The sequence below is a fragment of the Geotrypetes seraphini genome, chromosome 5 (assembly GCF_902459505.1).
Source record: "Geotrypetes seraphini chromosome 5, aGeoSer1.1, whole genome shotgun sequence".
Taxonomy (NCBI): Eukaryota; Metazoa; Chordata; class Amphibia; order Gymnophiona; family Dermophiidae; genus Geotrypetes; species Geotrypetes seraphini.
The window spans coordinates 11,444,620-11,469,921 of record NC_047088.1 but is presented as its reverse complement, the minus strand read 5'-3'; the positions used below and the strand labels follow the sequence as shown (position 1 = coordinate 11,469,921).

Sequence of the window (25,302 nt, the reverse complement as noted above, 5' to 3'; positions counted from 1 at the left end):
TAGTGCAGTTTTGTAAAGGGAGGTAAAAATAAGGAAATTAGAAAGGAACCACAATATATGTATGTATATGAGTCACAGCAAACAAACAATATAAAAACCACAATAACTAGTGTTGGAGGTCCTAAGTCGATAATCGATAACCAGACACTGTATCTAAGATGGAAAAACGTAAGACTAATGGAGAAACAATTCAGATGTTGAAAGTTCTGGCAAAGGGGTGGGTCTTTAACGCTGATTTAAATTTGGGATAAGGTAGTTCAAGACGCAAGTGCTTTGGAAGGGAATTCTAGAGGGAGGGCGCCATGTAGAAAAATGCAGAAGAGTATGTAGAGGCAAGTCTTGCCTGGGATGGCGATGGAAGGAGAAGCAGACGATCATAAACAGAACGCAAGGAGCATGAGGGAGACTAAGGGATGATACAAGAGGAGAGACAGGACGGAGTTCCTGAGGTAAGCGTGTGGTGAGTAAGAGTAATGATCTTTCAATTGAATTTGTTGTGCCACAGGGAGCCAGTGATGTTCCTTAAAGCGTGGTCAAACAAAATCCAACAGATCAACAGCAAACAAACGAGAAACTGCAGACAACCGTACAGGATGCAGGCTAGGTTTATTTAGACAGTCTTTTTGTTGTGTATATTATAACCATCTCTTTGCAAACGAAGGGACCTGACACACAGTATTTTTCGGGGACAGTCAACTTGGAACTTGGTTCTTTAATCTACAGACTTTCGCTTATTTGTTGCAGCTTGTCCATGACCATCCAAGCTTAGGGACCCCTGAAGAAGATGTGTGAAGGAGTGAAAAATTGATCCACTTGTACCTGTTCTACTCCACTCAGGATTTTGTAGACCGGTTTTCAGGATAGCCACAATGAATATGCATGAGATTGATTTGCATACACTGTCTCCTTGGTAGGCCAATCTATTTTATGCATATAGAAGGTAAATATCCTGAAAACCTGGATGTGCCCCAACGACTGGGCTGAGAAACACTGCCAATGGCTCCCAAACCTGTCCTGGGGGAACCCCAGCTAGTCAGGCATTCTGGATATCCACACTGAATATGCATGAGAGAAATTTGCATTTAGAAACAGTGCATGCAAATTGATATCCTGAATATTCATTGCAGATATCCGCAAAACCTGACTGGTCGGGGTTCTCCCAGGACAGATTCAGGAACCACTGAGCAGCACTGTACAGGGTGACAAATCAGTCCTTAACACCCTTACTTTATCACGGTGTCGATTTAAACATTGAAACCGGTGCCAGTTTGGTACATGGACTTCATGATACTCGACTGCTGTTTAATTTCATTTAATTTCCAGATTTATATCGTGCTTAACCACAAAGTTCCACAAAGATAATATAATCAAAAAGTTAACAAACCGTTAAATACATCTTACAATATAATCATAACATCCAGCCTACTTAATCAAAAAACATTTCTGAAATAACCATGTTTTCCTCTCTCTCCTAAAAATCCTAATATTAGACAAGTTTTTTATTTCTCTGTGATGGGCTCAATGGAAATGGTGATGTCTGCGTCAGTGGTAGGTGGCTGCACTGTGAATCAAACAGGAATTCCTATGTAATCCCCTACATGCTAATGTAATTTCGAAAGGTTTCTGTAAACCGCTTTGAACTGTTTGTGGTATTTTGGTATATAAAAATAAAGTTATTATTATTATATCTGCTCTTTTCCTTAAGAGAGTCTGTCCTCCTTTATTCCCTGCAACCCACCATTAGCTACTCAGGGCAGTGCCGTGCTTGCATTCAGTGTCCTTGAACTTTTCCTTATGTAAAAGCGACAGGAACATTTCATGAAGAATGTTGCAAGGTCATGCTGCAAACCAGTCCTCTCTGCTCATGCTCATCTTTGTCTTGATTTCCTGCATGCAATTACACAACAATGTTGTCAGTTGTGGTCTTGGGCAACTTTGCTGACAGGGCCTTATTCAGCTGGGCACATGCTCATGCTATCTGCTAAAAATATAGAACAGAAAGTTGACAACATGCTCACAATGAGGAGAAGAGCTGAACTTCCTCAAAAACCTGAACATCTCGACATATAGGAAGGTTCTCTTTACTTGTGTTTTGACAACTCATGAAATAAACAGTTTTGGAAGGGCTGTACCTTTGGCACCGAAAGTGGGGCCACGTCCGTTATATCAGAGGACTTTTTATAAGCTGTGGTACTTCTCGAGGACCTGCGTAAAAACAGTGGTAGATTATGCAATGGACACTCACAAAACAACTCTATCAAAACTTGGCGGGGTTTTCCAAATCTGGCCTAAAGTCAGCTGGGTTTTCAGAATATCCACAATGAATATGCATGAGAGGAATTTGCATATGTTGATTTATTGCACTCTATATTGCTGCTCACAAGTTCTCTGCTGGCAGTAAGTAGCAACCTGTAGCTTAATGACGATCGTGTAGTGGTTAGAACATGGGGCTGACAACTAGAGAAGTCCAGTTCAAATTCTGCAGCTCTTTGTGACCTTGGGCAAGTCACTTAACCCCTACTGTAGATACAAACTTAGATTGTGAGCTGTCCAGCACCAGGGAAATACCTAATGATCCTGCAAGTACCCACCAAGAGCTACATTAGATAGATTATGAGCCTGCTGGGACAGACAGGGAAAAATGCTTGAGTACCTGAATAAACCCATGTAAACCGCTCTGAGCTCCCCTGGGAGAATAGTATAGAAAATTGAATAAATAAATAGTGTGAAAAGTTTCAGCCTCTGATAACCAGGGCTGGTATTGTGACATCATAATGCCTCATTCCACCAATAAGAGCCAACCTTATCAGTGATGTCACAATGGCTTGATTGTTCTGAACAGGCAGTCCCCATTTTACGAACATCTGACTTACGTTGGACTCGTACATATGAATGGGAGTCTTGTTCTACCTTCGGTGTCCCAATGCGCCCCACTCCTTCCCTCCCTCCCTCCTTCCATTCTGTACGTTTCTCCCTCCAGCGGGTGTTTACTTTCTGGCCAGCTCCCTCCTCCTTCCAGCCATGGGCAGAAGCTTCTACGTGCATCATGTGGCTGAGCATGTGGAAGGAACTTCCTTTGACGTCAGAGGGAAGGCTTCTGGCTCAGCCAGGACGCACATAGGAGCTTCTGCCCATGGCTTTGTGCAGAGAAACAATGGTGGCTGTAAGGAGGAGGGAACGGCCAGACGGTATATACCCAACAGAGGGAGGCATGTACTTGGAGCACAGAATGGGGGGGAGGGAGAGAGAGGGGCACGTTGGGACATGGAGGGAGGGTGAGGGGCATGTTGGGACTCATAAGAACATAAGAATAGCCTTACTGGGTATTCAGGCTGCTGCATGCAATCTCAAGTCACATTTGCAGGGAATGAGTGAAAGGTCTGTTGGGACGAAAGACTGAGAAGAAGAAGGTGACCCCCCCAAGGGGCAATTCTTTAAGTGGGGGCTTCCTTCTAGGCACCCTGATGCTGCATAACGAGAGCTCATTCTATATAAGAGATGTGGGGATGGTAACATAACAGTCTCCGAGGGAAGCATGGAACCTGGGAGTAGGGTGCCATGTCTTGCCCTAGAAGGGAGAGTGAATTAGTGTTCCTCTGGAGGAAAACATAGAAACATGACGGCAGATAAGGCCAAATGGCCCATCTAGTCTACCCATCTACAGTAACCATTATCTCTTCCTCTCTCCAAGAGATCCCACGTGCTTATCCCAGGCCCTCTTGAATTCAGACACAGTCTCTGCCTCCACCACCTCTTCCGGGAGACTGTTCCACGCATCTACCACTCTTTCCGTAAAAAAGTATTTCCTTAGATTACTCCAGAGAACTATCACCTCTTAACTTCATCCTATACCTTCTCATTGCACAGTTTCCTTTCAAATTAAAGAGACTCGACTCACGTGCATTTACATTACGTAGGTATTTAAACATCTCTATCATATCTCCCCTCTCCTGCCTTTCCTCCAAAGTATACAGATTGAGATCTTTAAGTCTGTCCCCATACACCTTATCACGAAGACCACACACCATTTTAATAGGCTTCCTCTGGACCGACTCCATCCTTTTTATATCTTTTAGAAGGTGCGGCCTACAGAATTGTAGACAATAATCTAAATGAGGTCTCACTAGAGTCTTATACAGAGGCATCAATACCTCCTTTTTCCTACTGGCTATACCGCTCCCTATGCAACCTAGCATCCTTCTAGCTTTCACCGTCACCTTTTCAACTTGTTTGGCCATCTTAAGATCATCACATACTATCACACCCAAGTCCCGCTCTTCTGTCATGCACATAACTTCTTCACCCCCTAAACTATACCATTCCTTCTGGATTTTGCAGCCCAAATGCATGATCTTGCATTTCTTAGCATTAAATTTTAGCTGCCAAATTTCAGACCATTCTTCAAGCTTCGCCAGGTCTTTCTTCATGTTATTCACAGCATCCAGTGTGTCTGTTCTATTGCAAATTTTGGAATCATCCGCAAAGAGGCAAATCTTACCAGACATCGCTTCAGCAATATCATTTATAAAAATATTAAAAAGAAGTGGATAGGGACAGATTTTTCAAACTAAGGGGAACCACAGGTACAAGGGGGCACTCGGAGAAATTGAAAGGGGAAAGGTTTAGAACAAACGCCAGGAAGTTCTTTTTCACCCAGAGGGTGGTGGATACATGGAACGCGCTGCCGGAGGATGTGATAGGCAGAAGTACGCTACAGGGCTTCAAAGAAGGTCTGGACAGGTACCTGGAGGACAAAGGGATTGAGGGGTACAGATAGGAGTAGAGGTAAGGTTATAGGGACAGGATTAGAGGTAAATTACAAAATTAGTCAGAGACCACTGTTCAGGCAGTGGGCCTGATGGGCCGCCGCGGGAGCGGACTGCTGGGCAGGATGGACCTCTGGTCTGCCCCAGCGGAGGCAACTTCTTATGTTCTTAAGGCACACCACTGTTAACATCCCTTTCCTCAGAGCGATCTCCATTGATCACTACCCTCTGTCGCCTTCCACACAACCAGTTCCTGACGCAGCCCGTCACTTTGGGACCCATCCAGAGGGCACTCAGTTTTATTTATGAGATGTCTGTGTGGAACACTGTCAAAGCCTTTGCTAAAATCTAAAATCTAGCGCAAATCCTTTATCTAATTCCCTGGTCACCCAGTCAAAGAAATTGATCCGATTTGTCTGACAAGACCTTCCTCTAGTGAATCCATGTTGCCTCTGGTCCTGTAATCCACAGGATTCTAGAAACTTGACCATTCTCTGTTTTAAAAGCATTTCCATTAATTTGCATACCACATAAGTCAGACTTATCGGCCTGAAATTCCCTACGTCTTCCTTACTTCCACTTTTGTGTAGAGGGACCACATTCGCCCTTCTCCAGTCCTCCGGTACCACTCCCGACTCTAGAGACGCATTGAAAAGGTCAGTCAGAGGAGCCACCAGAACTTTCCTAAGTACACCATCCAGCCCCATCGCTTTGTCTACCTTTATTTTAGCTAGCTTCTATGAACACAACCCTCTGAAAATCGATCAGGGTCTATTACTCCTCCATCCCTATTCACCTTTGTCTTCTGCGGTCCCGCTTCCGGTGCTTCAGCCATGAACTATTTGCTAAGCAATTCGGCCTTTTGTTTATCAGCTTCTACATATTCCTCCCCTTCACCTTTGAGTCTCACAATGCCACTTTTGCACTTCTTTCTATCACTGATATATCTAAAAAATGTCTTGTCTCCCCATTCTACCGTGTCAGCTATTTTTTCTTCCATTTGCATCTTTGCTTTCCTGACTACACGACCAGAGGTGACGTGACAGAATGGGAGCAAGGCTCAAGTTTCGTTAAACAGAAGGGAACTTGGAAGAAGTGCAATAGGGGGAGTGACAATGAAATTTGGACAATGTCGGAGTATGGTTAACACAAATTAGTGCTGCAAGTCGACGCTAACTCGTATTATGAGGAATGAATAAGGCAAAACTAATTTATGTCAAAATGAGTTCACCAAGTGACAGAAAGGTGCATTGGCTTTTGCGAACAGAATTCTTTCTTTGATCCCCTGAAGCAGACTGTGAAATGGGTCCTAATTAGAGGTCTGCACGGGAAAGGGGATCGCGGGAATCCCCCTAACCCACAGGACTCCCACGGGGACCCCCCTCTGGCCCAAGGGACTCCCACAGGGATCCCCCTCTAGCCAACGGGACTCCCATGGGGATGGAAGGCTTTGGAAGCAGGGTTCGTCCATATAATATAATGGACACGTCAGCCTTAGTAAAAGGGGATTTATAAGTTAATTACCTGAACAGAAAACAGAAAAAGGGTTCCACCAAAGAGATTCCACAAGGAAAACAGCAAAAGAAACTGGAATTGACGATCCTGTCAGAAGTAATTGCTGCTTTTTATGGGGACGGGCGGGGATGGAGGTAATTCCTTGCGGGGATGGGTGGGGACGGAGAGGATCCTGACAGGGATGGGTGGGGACGGAGAGGATCCTGGTGGGGACGGAGAGGATCCTGGCGGGGACGGGTGGGGACGGAGAGGATCCTGGCGCGGACGGGCGGGGATGGGTGGGATTTCTGTCCCCGCACAACTCTCTAGTCCTAATGGGATCAGGATGCTCAGAGAAGTTGTGCTGCTCCAAACATACAGTATATGTACATATAGTGCTGTTAAAACATTTATGCATACTTTGTAATAAGATTGTGAGGATTATTTTGACCGATGATTGAAGTGACCCCATTCAAGAAGCAGTGTTGTTCTTTCTGCCATTGAGAGGAATCTGAGGTCTTTTCCCCTCCTTTTTGTAGTTGTGTTTCACACTTAAGTTTGAACAATACACAGAAGTACAGGAACACAGAAAGGAAAGATAAAGGGTGAAAAGAAAAGAACCTCCATATTAGACTGGAATCCTGTGGGAGAAAAATGCTTCTAAATCCGAAGGACACAAGGGAGTAACAGTGCGTCATGTTCTTGACAAAAACTATATTAACTGAGCTAATTTAGTGAAAGGAATGTTAATGTCTACTGAATGTACTTTTCAGAGACTGCTGCTCTGAAGTTATCTACAGCCCTGGAAACAAAATGTATAAGTATTGAAATATTTGTTTGATGGGAAACTCCCCCCCCCCCCATGTAGATTCTTACTATCTAAATAATTAACTAGTAATGGTATAATAAATTCAATCTGAGTATTAAATCTCCTGGTTACTGTTGAGTTTTGCCAGGGAATTTGTATTATTGGCCACTGCCTAACACCAACTCTATTATGAAGTGTAATACTTAACTGCACCACCAGGGGGCTTACATCACTTAGATCCTGGGGGTAATGAAAAGATGCAGCACTTAAGACATTAGAGGGGAGGCTGGGTTGCAGAAGAGCAGCACCTCAGTGGGATTTGGGGGTTTGGAAAGTATGGATTGATAGGGTGATTGGGGAAGGCAGCAACTAGGAGACGGGGGATGAGCTAGAACTGGGAGAATGGACCTGGGTGGGCTTTGGAACGTGTGGCACTTGGCCTATGAGTATTTCCATCCATGTGCTCTCCTGCAAGGACCTGATCCACTACACTGCTAAGTGCTTTTTGATGTGTTCTTAATATCTCAACTCTTTGGTTATAGGTTTTGCTCCCTGATATCTAGTCTCTAAACTTGAATTACAAAATTAATCGATACTGTGGTCTACTGCTCTGTCTTCTAACTTAGACCTCCGCCTAGAAAAGCAAAGAAAGAACAATCCCCCAAAGCTTTCCCTCCTTTTTCTGCCTAGCTCTGATATTAGAGGGTAGACACTTTCCACATTGACTCTCGTCTTAATTTATTATTTTCTTATTATGTGCATATATTAAATTCTTCATTTCATTTCAATAATTTATTTAGGGAACCCACACGACTAGTTCTTGATAGCTGGGTGATTTTATAATCTATTGAGCAGAGTAGTTGTAATGTGGGGAATAGAAAGCTGGGTTGTAATTTGAGATCTTTTTTCATTTCAATCTTGTTGACCACTGATGTCGCGTTAACATATCCACATGGACTGAGGTGAGTATAACTTCATTAATGTAAATGGTTGGTTCCCTATAACCTGTAGATATAGGGAACCAACCCAGATACAACTACAGTACTTAATCAAACTTACCTGCTGTAGAGTACTAATCTTTGAACATGAGTTCACTCAAATACATCAACACTCACCCAATCTATCTTCTACAGTGAACTAACCAAAATGAGTTTATATCTCCTACCAAGTCTCTGCCTACTGATCAGTATCAGATGAACCAAAGCATACTCCACCTCTCCCAACAGTAAATCAAATAACTATAGCTATAATTGTGTCTGAATAAGCGCCATGACATCAAAGTTGGGGGGGGGGGGAGGGGCAAGTTTCCCACACCAGCCCCGACTCTCTCCGCTCCTCTAATGCTATTTGGGCCACTATAGTCATTGAGGGGTTGCAACGGGAATGCACATAGTTTGCCCAAACCTTAATCTGGCCCTTATGGAAATGGAGAGGAAGAGGTACGGATAGCTATAGGGATGGAGTGGACTGCAATATCATTGGCTCAGCAATTGCTCAGACTGAGTCTACATAGTAACCATGTGCTCAGAGATAGGCTTACCCCCTTTTACTAAGGTGCGTCAACCAATTAGCGCATGCTAATCTGTTAGTGCACCGTAGTAAAAGAGGGCCATAGTGTTCACTCCAAGTGGAAGCAGATCCCTACACAGCTACCAACATCCAGTACTCTATAGGGGTCTCCCATCCAGCCACTGACCACCTGTTTGATATCTGAGAAATCAGATCCAGGGCTGGTACAACTGTTGGCCAACTCAGAATCTTCTGAGTTGAGCAAGAGTGCTCGATGGTGAAATACGAGCAGGTGCTGAATAGTTCTGAGCCCAAGTAACCAACTTCCTAAATGCTGAGTATTTTTTGGCCACTTTAATTTGCAGAAATTAAATTCTATGTTTCGACATTGTTTCAGATCATTGATTGAACCATATCCACATCATTCTTTTCTTGATTGGGCTGAGAACTTTTCAGCAACCCCTCCCACAGTAACCTTAAAAATAGCTTAAGCAAGCTGGGTGATTTTGTAAAGCTCCATGTTCACTGCAGGAATTCTCCAAACTGACACATCAGTTTACTACTATTTTTCTTAAAATCAGATAGGAATTCTGTTGTGTGAAAAGCACATTGCTGCCTTACCTGAAACTTCTCCACTTAGTATAGCATCCCCCCATGGGTCTGGCTTCTCTCCCTCTTCCCTCCCTACAAATAGACTCTCTTTCCCTTCCCATGCCTGTCCCCCTAAACCTAGTGTGTCACAGGCAATGGCAGCAATTTATTTTAGTATTTATAGATTGATTATAGCCTAAGCGGTTTACATTCAGGTATTCCAGTATTTCTCCCTATCGGTCCTCGTGGGCTCACAATCTAAAGTACCCATTTCACTCCCGCTCCTGAGCACTTCTCATCAGCGCACCGTTATCTTCAAGATTGATAGGCTTATGATTGATAGGCTTAAGAGCGATAAATCCCCAGGACCAGATGGCATCCGAGGGTCATCAAGGAAATGAAAGGGACCACAGCTGAACTGCTTCAACTAATAGCCAATCTGTTGATCAAATTGGGAAAGATTTCAGAAGACTGGAAGGTGGTGAATGTTATGCCGATCTTCAAGAAAGGTTCGAGGGGAGATCAGAGAAACTACAGACCGGTGAGTCTGACCTTGGTACCGGGAAAGATGGTAGAGTCGCTGATAAAGGACCATCATTGATCACCTTGACGGACATGGGCTGCTGAGGACCAGTCAGCACGGTTTTAGCAAAGGCAGATCGTGTTTGATGAACTTTGCTGCACTTCTTTGAGGGAGTAAACAGATAGACAAGGGCGACCCGATCGACATTATATATCTGGATTTTCAGAAGGCGTTTGACAAGGTTCCGCATGAACTACTTCGGAAAATTGCAAGCCATGGAATCGAGGGTGAAATACGTGGATTAAAAACTGGCTGGAGAATAGGAAACAGAGAGTGGGGGTAAATGGACAATACTTGGACTGGAAGAGTGTCACCAGTAGGGTGCTGAAGGGCTTGATGCCTGGACCTGTGCTCTTCAACATCTTTATAAACAATCTGGACATTGGTACAACGAGTGAGGTGATTAAATTTGTGGAAGATACAAAGTTATTCAGAGTAGTGAAGATGCAGGGGGATTGCGAAGATCTGCAACGTGACATAATCAAGCTCGAGGAATGGGCATCAACATGGCAGATGAGGTTCAATGCGGATAAGTATAAAGTGATGCATGTAGGTAACAAAAATCTCATACACAAATACAGGATGTCCGGGGCGGTACTTGGAGAGACCTCCCAGGAAAGAGACTTAGGAGTTTTGATTGACAAGTCGATGAAGCCGTCCACGCAATGTGCGGCGGTGGCGAAAAGAATGCTAGGAATGATAAAGGGTATCATGAAAAGATCGGAGAGGGTTATCATGCCGCTGTACCAGGCCATGGTGCGCCCTCACCTGGAGTACTGCGTCCAGCAGTGGTCGCCGTACATGAAAGACACGGTACTACTTGAAAGGGTCCAGAGAAGAGCGACTAAGATGGCTAAGGGGCTAGAGGAGTTGCCGTACAGCGAAAGATTAGAGAACCTGGGCCTCTTTTCCCTCTAAGAGAGGAGATTGAGAGGGGACAAGATCGAAACATTCAAGGTACTGTAGGGAATAGACTTAATAGATAAGGACAGGTTGTTCACCCTCTCTAAGGTAGGGAGAACGGGAAGGCACTCTCTAAAATTGAAAGGGATAGATTCCATACGAACATAAGGAAGTTCTTCTTCACCCAGAGAGTGGTAGAGAACTGGAACGCTCTTCCGGAGTCTGTCACAAGGGAAAACACCCTCCAGGGATTCAAGACAAAGTTATACAAGTCCCTGCTGAATCAGAACGTACGCAGGTAAGGCTACTCTAAGTTAGGGCGCTGGTCTTTGACCAGAGGGCTGCCGCGTGACTGGACTGCTGGGCACAATGGACCACTGGTCTGACCCAGCAGTGGCAATTTTTATGTTCTTATGGTATATTTGATCCCATTAACTAGGACATCTTAATTCACGAGGTTCTATTTTAGGACCCATATGGACTTCTGAGGAAGACAGTGGTGTCGAAACATGGACCGTGGCGGGTTAAAAAGTGTATTTAGTCCGACTTTTTCATGTGGATTATCAAACTGAAGTTTTAATAACGCCTACCTCTTGAACATCTACTCTCCACAGTGCTTTTTGTTTGGTTTTCTTCTGTGGAGTAACTAGGGTCAAACCCTTTGCTTCTGTGTTAAGTGACTTGCCCAGGCTCACAAGGAGCAGCTCTGGGTTTGAACCTGCAACTTCATAGTGCTGAGGCTGCAGCCTGAACCACTAGGCCACTCTCTCACTTCTGATGTTCCTCGCTATTTGCTGACCAAGAACAATTGCTGGCTAAATAGTGCTAAGCTGGCTGTTACTATTCAGCAGAAGATAGCCAGCATTCTCCCACTGAATATCCCGGTCAGCAGCTAGCTTGGTCATTGGCTATGTCGCATGAATTTTCATTGAGCAACCAGCTAAGTTCGGTGGTCTACCTTTGGCCACTATTATTTATCTGATCAGTCGATTAATATCACCTTGGCTAGCTATGTCAATCACAGCTAAAAATAGACCAGAAATTCAATGCCGGTTGCCAGATACAGCCCTGGCATTGAATTTCTGGGTTTTAACACCGACCATCGAGATAGCTGGGCTGCCTCTTGCTTCTGAAAATTGGTTCCACTTTGTTTAAATCCTTCCCTTTGACCAGTCAATCCCGATCTGCGCATGCAAATGTAGGAAGGCAGTGATTCACTAAACATTTTCAGGAACACCGACTTGGCTGGCCGATCCAAAAAGAAGAGACAGCTGAGAACCAGTCGCTCACGTCCCTGCCGACTCTCCTGTAAGCAGTTTCAGCAGTTCCCACAGACCAAAGCCTCTGAGCTTTCAAAGCACATCTCGGTGCACAATAAAAAGCCTTTTTACCAGCTGCCCCGAGGATGTCTCTGCACTGCAGCTTCCGCAGAACCAGGGAATCCTATATTCCTCCTATCATTCTAATACCGCTGTTCATCCCTGTGCTAGCTCCGCACACTGCACCCATCAGTTAAAGCCATCGGGAGTCTTTTTCTTGATAGCTAAGCTTCTCTGGGACCTGTTTCTCTGCCATTTCTTTGATACTTCTCCTGCTCTATCACCCTTCCCTGCAGTGCAAGCCCGTGGTTTTAACCCGCGGGTTTAAAGCAGGGTTCACAAAAGTTTCCAGCTCTGGAAAGTGCAGGAGGGAAAATTCAACCTTGGCTTTGCCGGCTCTGATCCTATCTTTTTTCCGCTTCAGGAAGTGTGGGGAGATCAGCCAACGAGAAGTCCTACGGAGGGCAAGCACATGCGCAGACCATCTACAGGGAAAGATGGTCTGCGCATGCGTCAGGATTGCTCATCAGCAATCCGTGTGGTCAGTTTGGGGGCGTGCTTCCGATCGGCATAATTTGCATGTGGGTGTATTGTGAATCAGGTGCCCAGCCATGGATTGGATTGCATTCGTGAGGTTAGTGAATCTAGCCCTAAGTTACATAGATCAATGGAAGATTAGGTTCTTACCTTGATAATCTTCTTTCTAGTAAATAGGCACATCATTCTTGAACACATGGGTAGTCAATCCCTGGTCACAAAATCCTGTGTAGAGAGCCTGATTTATATTTTTCCACTCCACCTAGCGCAAATCTGGCATAAATCCAAGGCATCCTGGCCTGAGTCCATCTAGTACAATTTTGTGCCAATTTAAGTTGATTTGAGGCAGATAGAAGCTTCAAAATAGGAAAATCCAAGATGGCCATCACAACAGTGATTTTGGTACTAAAAAAACAGCCCGTAGGAGCTAAATGGGGACTCAAAAAATTCTGAAATTAGGATTTTAGGGGTGGGAAACTCTGTCCCTATCCACAGAAACCACACACACAAAAATTCAACTTTAGAGACCCCCTTCCAATTTTGTCTCATAGGCTCTTCCGCTTGTACTCACTGTGCCATGCTATGCTGGGAGCTGCTTAGGCTGGAACTGCAGCCAGAGCGAAAGGAAGGAGTTCGGCCTCAGACAAGCCTAGAAAATTGAGTTTGTTTCTTCGGACTGCTCCTTACAGTCCCCTGACTGGACTGGGACCTCAACCCCTACTGGAACCGGTGTAAGCAAAATGGGTGGAGGAAATGCAGTCAGCCTCGATCCCAGCTAAAACCTTCACAGAGCTATTCAGCCTGCAGTGTGGCCAAGCAGATGCCCTGCAAGGCAGGCTGCCCCAAAACCGGGAGCCTCTGTAGAACTAAAAAGCTTCACAATTGGATAATAAAATCCAAAATTAAAGAAAAATAAACACGAGAAGAAGAGACAGGCTCCTACCATCTGGCGTGTAGAAAGGGAAACTGAATCCTTGCAAGAGCCAAGAGTGAAGGGAGGCAAAGCAGAAATATATAAATGAGGCTCTCTACACAGGATCTCATGATGTGACCAGGAATTGACTATCCATATGTTCAAGAATGATGTGTCTATTGCACTAGAATGAAAGCCAAAGTGCAACAGCACAGCAGAATGTGAAAACTGTACAAGGCACCATTGGTACCCTGCTTTGATGTGTAGTTCAGATGAACTTGGTGTATAGGTAGGCTCCCATTAATTTGTCTTCATACGCTTATCAAAATAATTAAAATGGGATACGGAGTCTGGGATACTCTCTTTTGGGTACAAGTCATCAATCAGATTACTGGTCTCACAATGTCAAATCACATTGCGATTGTGAGCTCAAACTGTATATAGTACATTTTCACTATGTTCTCTTTGCTGTCTTCAATAAGTAACACCGGAAAGTTCCCCCATTTCGCTTTGCTGTATTCTCATCATTTTCTGATTTGTGAGGCCTTATCACCATGAAGCAATGGCATATAATGAAAGCGTCTCTTTATTAAATAGAATAGATTGCAATACAGAACAATAGAAGAGTCTCCAGCTCATACAAGCAACCAAATGATCTCAAACATATTAAAAACACTTTCCTTATACATTAAAAACCACAATTTGGGAATAAAACTCAGAAAACTTTTACAATAAGCTGTAATTTCTGAACAGGTCAAGTCAAGATTTCTATTCCTATTCATGTAGAGAATAAATTGCTGAACAAAGCACATGAAGCTGTTCCACTAAGGCAGTTTTTCCCAAACCTGTCTTGAAAGGACCCCAGCCAGTCCAATTTCCTGGCTATCCACACTGAATATTTATGAGATTGATTTGCATGCACACTTCTAGCTTATGAATATTCAGTGTGGATGGATATACAGAAAACCTGGCTGGGGTTCCTCAGGATTGGTCTGGGAAGCATTGCATTAAGGGGGCTAATTCTGTAATGGTGATTGGGTACGTACACGTGTATACTTTAAGCACTTCTGCCAGCCATAGAACTGGTATACCTAAATGACAGAAATATACACCTAACTTATAGCATTCTATAAGTTATGCATATAAATGGAAATCCTACCCATACTGTGCCCAGACTCAACTTACGTGTATGCCTACCTGTATAATATGTGCTATGTATAAAGAACACATAGGAATTTTTATGTTTAGAATATGCACACATTTACATACATAAATTGGCACATAAAGTTAAAACTCACTTCAAAGAACTATCCCCCCCCCAATCAGTGCCGAATGCACAAAGCTACCAAACCCACTGAGAGATGGGCAGGAGTGATGAAAGTACTTGAGTCGAGGTCCCAAGTCAACAGCTATTCAGCAGACTCAAACTTTTTTCCAGCTGACATGTGAACCTCGGTGCCCAACAAATGGCAAATTGCACGTACTCATTGTATCTATTACATGCATTTTGCTGCATGTACTTACTGCTGCATGTACTACGGCATGCACTTATGCATGTCCTCATTCCTTGTACATATTGTACTTTATTCTCTTGTACATGTTGCATGTATTTTTTTTTGCTCCCTTTACTTAAATTGTAGATGTATAACCAGCATGTTACTACTGTTTATAACTGCTTTGCTCGTTTTGTTGTCAACTGTACTGTTTGTACTGAATCTATCTGCTGTGAACCATCTAGAACTCCTTGGGTATGGCGGTATACAAAATAAAAATTATTATTATTAAAAGGGAGCTCTGAAGACGTGGGGGTGAACTTTACAGGACTCACTCCAGATTCTGTCACCCAACAAGAATTAGCCATTTCAGAATAATGAAGATTTAGGCCCAGAACATTCAAAACCCATCCTTGAGAATGGACTACATACCTTGCTGCATGGTTTCATCTCATATGCAAAGAGCTAAGATTGGCAAGTCATTTGTAAGAGAAATTTAACAAATCAAACTGGGCAATAAACATTCCAGCTGATAGGAAAAGAAATGACACAGACTAGGTGGTTTTCATCATCCATTTCACAGTGGTAGAACAAAGCCTAGCAAAGCAATAAAGCAGTTACACAGTTCAATAAAGGATCCATCAGACTTAATTAACTGTTTTGGTACTTATTCTGGGACATGACATAAAAAGAGAAAAGTGATAAGAACCGTTTTTCTTTGCCTTTCTCATGGATGCTAGACTCCTCTTCTGCTACCTTCTCTACCAATATTTGGGAAGTGGCTTCAACATCTGGTGGTGTTTAATGTTCTCATTTATTTATTTTTAGGCAAGGGATGCACACATTAAAGGAAGCCTGTTCCTTTGAACAGCGACATACCAATTTCCATGCATTTTAAAGAAATGAGCCCTAACATTTCTAATCAAAAGCCATTTCTTTAAAAATACCACTTACATTTTGGTTTTAGTTAATAAAAATGCTAAACAAACATTTTCAAATTCTCCAGAAAAAATACCTACTTAGCACATCCTCACCGATGAACAAATGTTAAAGAAAACTAATGGCAAGGAATATCAATATTATGTGGTAATACTTTTTCCTTTCGACAAGCAGTGTAAAAAATTATATTTAAAAAAATAATTAATCTTTATTAGGACATCCAGCTTCCCAATTGCCTAAAATGTTGGATGTACGAGTAGTACCAAGCGCAACGCAAGCAAATGAGTATTCCTCAGATCTGCCATTTCAAACATACAAAGCGTATTTTCATGAGGCCAACAAATTGCTTCTTGCAAGCAAGATAAAAAAAAAACTAACAATAAATATGGAACTGAATGCAGAAAAAAAGCACAAGGGAAAGCACCAACCCCATTTGTCAGAATTAGGCTTCAGAAAGACAGTGAAAAGATAAGTTTCAAATTTGCAGAACTGCTCAGTGAACAAGTTTTATGTCAGATACTTAAGGTTGTAATTCCCAATCCTACACTTTGCTACAAATGGAAACTTGGCCCAAAATTAAACAGTAAAAAAACAGCTTCGCTACGTCAGCTTCCTACACATATTGAATGAGAAGCTAATAGACAAATACATGTGCAACAAAAATAATTTGACCCTGCTTAAAAAAAAAAAAAAAAAAAGAGTGGTTTACTAATGAACAGTAGACATTCTCAACTCAGTTCTCTGGATACCCCCTCCTCCCCCCCCCCCCCCGTGTCCCATTTTCAGGATATGCACAATTCAGTAAACAGAACACAGATTTGGATGCCAGAAAAAACAATTTGCCCTCATTGCTATTCTATAAAGGGTGCTCTAGGATGAGCACTCCAGGGCTGGATACTGAACTCTGCCCTCAGCTATGGTGTGAGCACTTATATTAGTTAAAGCCTGGTGTATATCCTGGTGAGCGAGTTGGGCACACATCTATGGTATTCTATAAAACTGTGTGTAATTTCCTGAATGCCCCTGACCATGCCCCGGTTTGCAGGTAGCACTTTTATAACTGGATATGTAAGCATCATTTTGCACTGATCTGTCGTTTTAGCCCTGGTTCGGCACCTAATTCATGTGTAACTTTAGGCACTATTTATAGAATTCCCCAGAATTCATATAAAACAGATCTGCACATAACAGAGTCAATGCATGCAAATCTTATGCACGCATATACTTATTGTGGATATTCTGAAACCCAAGCTTGTTGGGAATATCCCAAGGATTGGGTTAAGAATTTTGGGATTAGAGTAATGGGCTGAGAACAAGGGACGCAAAAGATGAAATCCTCATTCCCCTGCCGACATCCTTACGATTCTGGGCCAGTGAATCACTTTACCTCAGGGCTACTCAATTCCAGTCCTCAAGGTTTAAAGGCAAGCCAGCGTTTCAGAATATCCACAATAAATATGCATGAGAGCGATCTGAATACCAAGGAGGAAGTGCATGCAAATCTCTCAAACATATTCACTGTCGAAATCCTGAAAGGCTGGCTTGTCTGTGGACCTCAAAGGCTGGAATCAAGGAGCCCTGCTTTACCCCCCTGCTGCCTTAGGCTTACTGGGTCAGACTGATAGAAACATAGAAACTGACAGCAGAAAAGGGCTATCGAGTCTGCCCATACCAATGACCCATGATGGTTCATCTAGCCCAGTATCCTGCATCCACAATAGCTAATCCAAGTCACAAGTACTTGGCAGAGTCTCAAACTTGAACTGAATTCCAATGCTACAGGTCATTGTCAGGGAAAGTTGTTAAAACCCTTAAGGTATCTTATTTACAGTTATAATGACAATATCACCTTTCCTGACTCAGTTTAATAGTCTAAGAAGTACACATGTCCTCTCCCTAACTGCTTATTTATGTTCCATAAAGTTAAAAATAAAGGGACTGTTTTACTACGGGTTTTCTCCCATTGTGTCTGAGAAAACTGATAATTAGAACCAAAATGGAGACTTCTTTAGGGAAAGGGATTGGAACTTGCATACCAACTTTTTGTATTTATACAACCACACTCAAAGCAGTTTACATATATACAGATACTTATTTTGCACCTGGGCAGTGGAGGATTAACAGATTTGCCCAGGGCCACAAGGAGCAAGCTCTGGAATTTGATTCCACAGCCTTCAGCCACTATTCACCTCCCACCCAGTGCTTTAGGATACTACAAACTTCTGTCAAAAAGAAGACCAAAACAGCATGACTGCAGAAAGGAAAGTGAAGTTTTCTAACAAATCCCGTCCTCTATAAAAGTCAGGCTAGCTTTAAGAAGTCTACAGCAGGCTCCATCAATCAAAAACTGCAGAGAAAGAACTATTTCCTTGTGGTTTTTTCTGCTGAAATTAACAAAGCTACCTTTTCTCTATTAATGAAATCACATGTATTTTTTACCTGACAGTTTCTTCCTGCACCTTTGTACTTCTAGCACAAGTTGAAACCAGGGTTAAGATCTGGCACCATAAGCCTTTACTCACTATTACCTGAAGATTTTTTCCCCTCCCCCCCATTTATTTTAGGTCTATTACCGAGAAAGCCCTCAAAAGCAAGGGCTCCACACTACAGCAATCTCTGGGCCTTAATCTGAGCCACTAGCTAGGCTTTGACTCCTTCCCACATGGAAGAACTGTCATAAGAATCAAACCAGGTCTTTCTGCATGGCACTGCCATGAAAGCACAAGACTGACTCATAACTCAACTTGCAGTCAAGGCATATCATGATTACAATCTCAAGAATTCAAACAAAAATAGATTTACTATTTAAAATAAGCAACTATAATGTCAAATGAAACATTTTCTACTTTCTTCTCATCTCAGCTGAAGTTAGACAGGGCGGTTCATATCCAAATGCAATAACTGTATGAAGGGGGTGCCGTGGATGCAAATGCCACTATGTCACAAGAAGGCCAGAAGCTCTAGAGAGTTCCATAACATTTCACATGTTTTCTACTCCTGTGGCCTCTTCAATCAAGTTATTTACAGGACTGAGAACAAAGAGTGGAAGCAGCTTATATTCTCCAGTCAAGTCTTCCGTCAGCAAAGGCAGCTCACAAGGCTCACTCGCATTAGTCTGCGTTAAGAGTGGCGATGGTTCAATGTTGGCCAGAGTAGCTTTTCCCTCCAATGCTGCCAGAAGGTCTTCTGTCTCTTCACTCTCTCTACCATCCTCATTCACAGGGAGTTCTTCAAAGTGTGAAAGCAGGGAGTGACTTCTGTATTGCATCAACTGTTTATCTGTGAACACAATTACAAGTCTATGTTTATACGACATATCAAAGGGAGGCAAAGGAAAATGTCACGAGCAGTTTTCTGAAGTGCAAATCTAATGCAACTGAATAAATTCTCACCTAAGAGGGTAGAATTGAGGAATCCCACATTTCACAAGATACAATTTAACTCTTCAGTGTTTGGTATAATTACATTACATTAGTGATTTCTATTCCGCCATTACCTTGCGGTTCAAGGCGGATTACAAATGAATTGTCAGGACATTAGAAGTGTGTTGGAAGTAGTTAGTACATTTATTTAAGTTGCTAAGGATTATATCTGAGTTGTCATGTTAGAAGTACATAAGGAGTAGTTGCAGGTGACGCTAGGGTTAGTTCTGACTATGTTAGTTCGGTTTTATGTGTTTTTTGAATAGAAGGGTTTTTATTTCTTTTTTGAAGGTTTTGTAGTCTGTGGTTGAGGTCAATAGATTGTAGAGTTGGATGTCAAGTGTTGCAGCTCGAGTGGCTAGGAGGTTGTCGTATAGTTTTTTCGTCTGGAATTTTGTACAAGTTCTACATTGTGCCATTGCACAGAATTCTCCTACAAGTAAAATACTTCTCCACACTGGGTTCAACGTTTGCTCAAAGAATCATTAAATAGGGATCAGAGAGAACCTTTCATAGTAATGAGATTTGAACAAGAAGGGTGCAACTCAGCCACAGGCTGGTCCTAGGTGCATTAAATTGCATTTTAAAATCTGAAGGCATTATCTTTTAATATAGCTCCAAAACAGGCACTTACTTGGACTTCCTACCTAGGCAACCCGTTACAAAAATTGTCCTCTAAGTGTATTTATTTATTTAAAATATTTGTTAACTGCCTAAGACCTAGGTCAGGGGCAGGCAATTCTGGTCCTCGAGAGCCGGAGCCAGGTCAGGTTTTCAGGATATCCACAATAAATATGCCTGAGATAGATTTGCATCTCAAGGAGGCAGTGCATGCAAATTCATCTCATACATATTCATGGTGAATATCCTGAAAACCTGACCTGGCTCCGGCTCTCGAGGACTGGAATTGCCTACCCCTGACCTAGGTGGTTTACATAAATACATACATAATCAATTAAAACAATAAACAAACATTTATTTTTTTTTTTAAATTCTTTATTCATTTTTGCATGTTACAACAAGTGTAGCAGTTAAACTCATATGAACTAAGTATAACATTTCATTACAAATTAATATTCTGTAATATTTTAAATATTATATAAGAAATCTAATATATAAATTATTCTTATTGAATAGAATAACCTCCCCTCCCTCCCTACTCAATAATACATAGAAGTATCATTCCTATGAAACTATTCAAATAATCATGTATTATGAAATAACATTTAAAACAAGCCTCCCCTTTACTCTATCACATTCACAGTATAAATATAAATATGTAATTAAATGTTGTATTTAACGTGTTACATGAAAGTTAATCAAGAGTGTATTTATAAGTTCGTATGATTTTATCTAATACACTTGATGTAATATGCAAAAATGAATAAAGAATTTAAAAAACAAAAAAAAATTCACAGTATCAGACGCCTGTTTTTAGCAATTTTCTAAACCTCAAAACGGCAATCCAAAATCTTATATTACCTGGCAGGGCATTCCACAACACTGGCCCTGCCACTGAAAAGGTAGATTTTACTGTCTCAACATAATGAACCCCCAACCCGTATTCCCTCATCTAACAACATCTGTTATTCTGATCTCAAAGTACGTTTTGGCCGATATATTCCTTTCTCACTTCCTATCTACACATGTAACATACAAAGAAAAAAGGATGTCCAAACATACACACCTTTGTTTTGAGCCCCTTCAGATTCACTTGGCTGTAGTTTCTTACTGCATTCTGTCAATACCTGCAAGTAGAAGACAAATGACCTGGTAACCCAATGAACTAGTTTCTAAAACTGGTTTAACACATTAATGAGAAAATTACTGATGCAGTTAGGGTCCAGCTGCTCAAGGTATACTCAGGCCAGCTCATGAAATTAAATGAAGAATGTTGTCCTTCTGCCCCTATCCACCTTTTTACTATATTAGCCTTTATCTTCATCTTGTCAAGCTGGCGCTCTACATCAGTCTTAATCTTTCCATACTTTTCTTGGAGAGCAGCTGCCAGTATCATCTTCAGAACAGCTGCGCTATTTCCTTTCTGGCAGTGTGCAGCTCTCAGTTAATTCGAGCTGTATGGTCCCCAAACTCTTTCACTGCTCTTGGTCTTGTAAAACTAGCACACCACAATCTCACCAGAAGCCATGCAGTACTAGAAAAACATTCTAGATGTTCTAGAGCAGGGGTGTCAAAGTCCCTCCTCGAGGGCCGCAATCCAGTCGGGTTTTCAAGATTTCCCCAATGAATATGCATGAGTCTATTAGCATACAATGAAAGAATGCATATTCATTGGGGAAATACTGAAAACCTGACTGGATTGTGGCCCTCGAGGAGGGACTTTGACATCCCTGTTCTAGAGGTAGTGCTGGCAGCAAGTCCCATATAGGTTTAATGAGGGCTGCCACTGGCTTCCAAAGTCTTACTTGCAGCACTTTATTCATAGACAAAATCAATCCAGGGTGATGCTACCAGATAGCACCAACATAGAACAACTTGCAGAGATTAGAGCAGTGGTTCCCAACCCCTTTCCTGGTGGACCACCAGGCCAACTGGGTTTTCAGGATAGCCCTAATGAATATGCAGGAAGCAGATTTGCATGCCTGTCACTTCCATTATATGCAAATTTCTCTCATGCATATTTATTAGGGCTAGCTTGAAAACCCGATTGACCTGGTGGTCCCTCCAGGACAGGGTTGGGAACCACTGGATTAGAGCATAAATACATTGCCTTTGAATCTACCAACCTTCAACCTCAAATTATGTCCTCTGGTTTTACCATTTTCCTTTCTCTGGAAAAGATTTTGTTCTACGTTAATACCCTTCAAGTATTTGAACGTCTGAATCATATCTCCCCTGTCCCTCCTTTCCGCTAGGGTATACATATTCAGGGCTTCCAGTCTCTCCTCATACGTCTTCTGGCGCAAGCCTCCTAGCATTTTCGTCGCCCTCCTCTGGACCGCTTCAAGTCTTATGTCCTTTGTCAGATACGGTCTCCAAAACTGAACACAATACTCCAAGTGGGGCCTTACCAATGACCTGTACAAGGACATCAACACCTTCTTCCTTCTACTGGCTACGCCTCTCTTTATACAGCCCATCATCCTTCTGGCAGCAGCCACTGCCTTGTCACACTGTTTTTTCGCCTTTAGATCTAGCTGTCAAATTTGAGCTGGGCGAATGTTCTTTGCATTGACAAACCAAATCACCGATAGACATGGTAAATAAATACCACTGAGAAATAACGTCTTGACGCACTGAAAAGCTCAGAACTGATAGGCAGGGTTACAGACAAAACTAGATATACCGTACAAAGCGCCTATGGGAGTGTGGGTGTGGAAGGCATCAGAATGTGTGTGGTTTTGTGCTTTATATGTTGTTATTCTTGTAATTTACCTTGATATAAGGGTGGAATATAAATAAACCACAGCAAGCTAAAATACAGTCGCATTATTCCAGCATAATGGTATGATACTTACAGTTGGTATACTGGATGATGATCCTGTTATATTTAGGTCTGAAGAAGGAAGGTCAGAATTTAATATCTGTAAAACAAAATTTAAAAACTAGACTAAGAGCTGCATAGTTAATATGTAAAATTAGCCTAATTTTGTATGCCTTGATTTTTGTTCCTGAAAGATAATAGACGTGTTCTTTTATATAAATTATGGTTAATTTGTTGACAGGTAAAGGGGAGCATGATGGGTACAACAAAGATAAAACACTATGTGATGAAAAAACAGAAGGAGAAATTAGATCTTACCTGCTAATTCTCTTTCCTTTAGGCCCTCCAGACTGGTAAAGATGCTTGAGTTATACTGAGAACACTTGACTGAGAATTGCATAAGAACTGGATAGCAGTTCCCAGCTATCCAGTATATCAACAAAGCAGATGAACCTTGTCTATTCCCTTGTCTCATGCCTTTTTTTCCTTTTGTGTTTGTTTTGAACCACCATAGCAACAAAGAGGAAGAAACAAAAATCTAAATGAATCAAAACATATCTATAAATATTTGTACATTTTCCAAAAGTGCTGTACCAAAGAGGCTTCTGCAACCATCCCGAACACATCATTCGCACTTCCCTGTCTCCCGTCATTCCACAACAAAGGTGGGTTAATGATTGGTCTGGAAGGCCTAAAGGAAAGAAAATTAGTAGGTAAGGTCTAACTTCTCCTTTTTTTTTTTAGCAGCCATCCAGACTGATCAAGACACTTGGGAATTACTAAAGCTGTATACCTTAAGGTGGAACCTCTGAAGACCAGAAGCCCCAAAGACCGCATCCTGTTTCACCTGTATATCAATTCTATAATGCCTCATAAAAGAATGCAAGCAAGACCACACAGTCGCCCTACAAATATCCTGTGCAGAATCAAACTGTTATTTACCCATGAGGCTGTAATCCTTCTCAGGAAGTGAGCTTTGAGAGCGAATGCAATTGCTCCTTAAGGAAGTATGGACAACTATCTCCGTAACCCATCTAGCTACAGATAGAGGCCATGGTTCCCCTTGTTGGGACCACTAAAAAGAAAAACAAGCAATGCAAATGCTGAAAGTCCTCTGTTCTTGTCAAATATTCCAACGTGACTTGCTTCACATCCAGCTATGCCAACTGATGTTGCTCTTTTGACAGTAGCCTCATGAAAAGGCTTTGGGTAAAAAGGAAGAAACTTCACCAGAGAATGTGGATGGAGCCACCAGTTCATGCTGTGCTTGGATGGCGCTTTCCAGGTGAACAAGATCTGCAGGGAGTCTCTCTAAGGCGACCTATGAAACAATTTTTCAAAACTCTTTACCATATGGGAACGATATAGTATATGTTAATTTGGCTGGGGAAATTTACAATCTAAGTCTTGATTTATACATCTTCAATGCTACATGTGCGCCATCTACTGGATGTCAATTGTAAACCAAGATAGGCTTTCCAAAGCCGAAATAAGGACCGTGTTGGGTCTGCTACAAAGACTGGTCTTGAGACTGTTGGTCCTCAAACAGATTACAATTTGTTTTATTTGTGAGAATAAATTCTAATTGTTTTATCACCTTTGGTTGATGTGTACAGTTTCTTAACCAATTTTTTTCTTGTATGGTCAATAGGTCTGTAATCTGACCTAGAAGCTTCTGGAAGAAAGACTCAGCCTTCCGCTGTGTTGAATAAGACTCCCAGATATTTCAGGGACTGTGTCGGCACTAGGTGGCTTTTTTGAAAGTTCACCATCCATTCTAGACTGTGTAGCACCCGTACTGCCTCTTCTCCTTCCAGCCGTGTCGATGCTGATGAGCCAATCGTTTAAATACGGGTGCAACTGCCAACCCGATCTGTAAAGATAAGCGGCCACTACCACCATAACTATGATGAATATTCAGGGTGCTGCTGCTAGCCCAAAGAGAAGCACAGAGAACTGATTGTGATTTTCCAGCATATAATATCTAAGGAACTTCCTGCTTGTTCCACCTTTGTCAAGAGCCTCTAAACACCCTCAAGCATTACAAGTGAAGGCGTTTACATCCCTAATGCCTTGTTTCCAACAATGCAAGAATCTTGATGGGATATTCCCTTCGAAGGAGTCAATGCAACGACTTCCGTAGCAGGCTTCACACCATTGCCATCTCTTTCAATATTGCTGGGCATGGAGGGGGATTACAATCCAGAGGAGAAAATGACTCAAGGCCCAAGCTATCCAGGACTTCTCCCTTGTTTAGATCAGTAGGCGTCTCAACTGCAGAACACCAGGACTTCCGATGGTGCGACGTTCAAGCTTTTCCCTGCAGGAAGAGCAAGTTTAATAACTCCCTTACTGTAGGGATGGAGATCTGATAAGTTCTGATCCAGGGCATCAGAACACAGGCAAGGTCAGCACACAGGCAGTTCTGAACCAGGCCAGGTCAGCACACTGACCTAGGCCCTGTGTACGGATCCAGGCCCTGTGTGTGGATCTAGGCCCTGAGTAAGACTCTGAGCCCCTGTGAAAGAATTATAAGCCCCTGTGAAAGAATTATGAATTATTCCCATTCCCTCTCCCTTC

The 25,302-nt window shown here is 42.3% G+C and overlaps 1 protein-coding gene and 1 long non-coding RNA gene across 2 annotated transcripts in view; one reads left to right on the top strand and one right to left on the bottom strand.

The window, feature by feature from the left end:
• The first annotated feature begins 350 nt into the window (after window positions 1-350).
• LOC117360971 lies at window positions 351-23,790 on the top strand. The gene is made up of 3 exons (XR_004539563.1): window positions 351-449; window positions 23,237-23,387; window positions 23,467-23,790. It is a non-coding gene; the product is annotated as an uncharacterized LOC117360971 (long non-coding RNA).
• LOC117360970 (heat shock factor protein 3-like) overlaps window positions 13,992-25,302 on the bottom strand; it is a 64,030-nt gene continuing 52,719 nt past the window's right edge. Inside the window, exons 11-13 of the mRNA XM_033945684.1 lie at window positions 22,757-22,822; window positions 20,965-21,025; window positions 13,992-19,134 (exon numbers count right to left, since the gene is read on the bottom strand). Coding sequence (XP_033801575.1) covers window positions 18,836-19,134; window positions 20,965-21,025; window positions 22,757-22,822 — 426 coding nt within the window. The 3' untranslated portion in view covers window positions 13,992-18,835. The remainder of the gene's footprint in view (window positions 19,135-20,964; window positions 21,026-22,756; window positions 22,823-25,302) is intronic.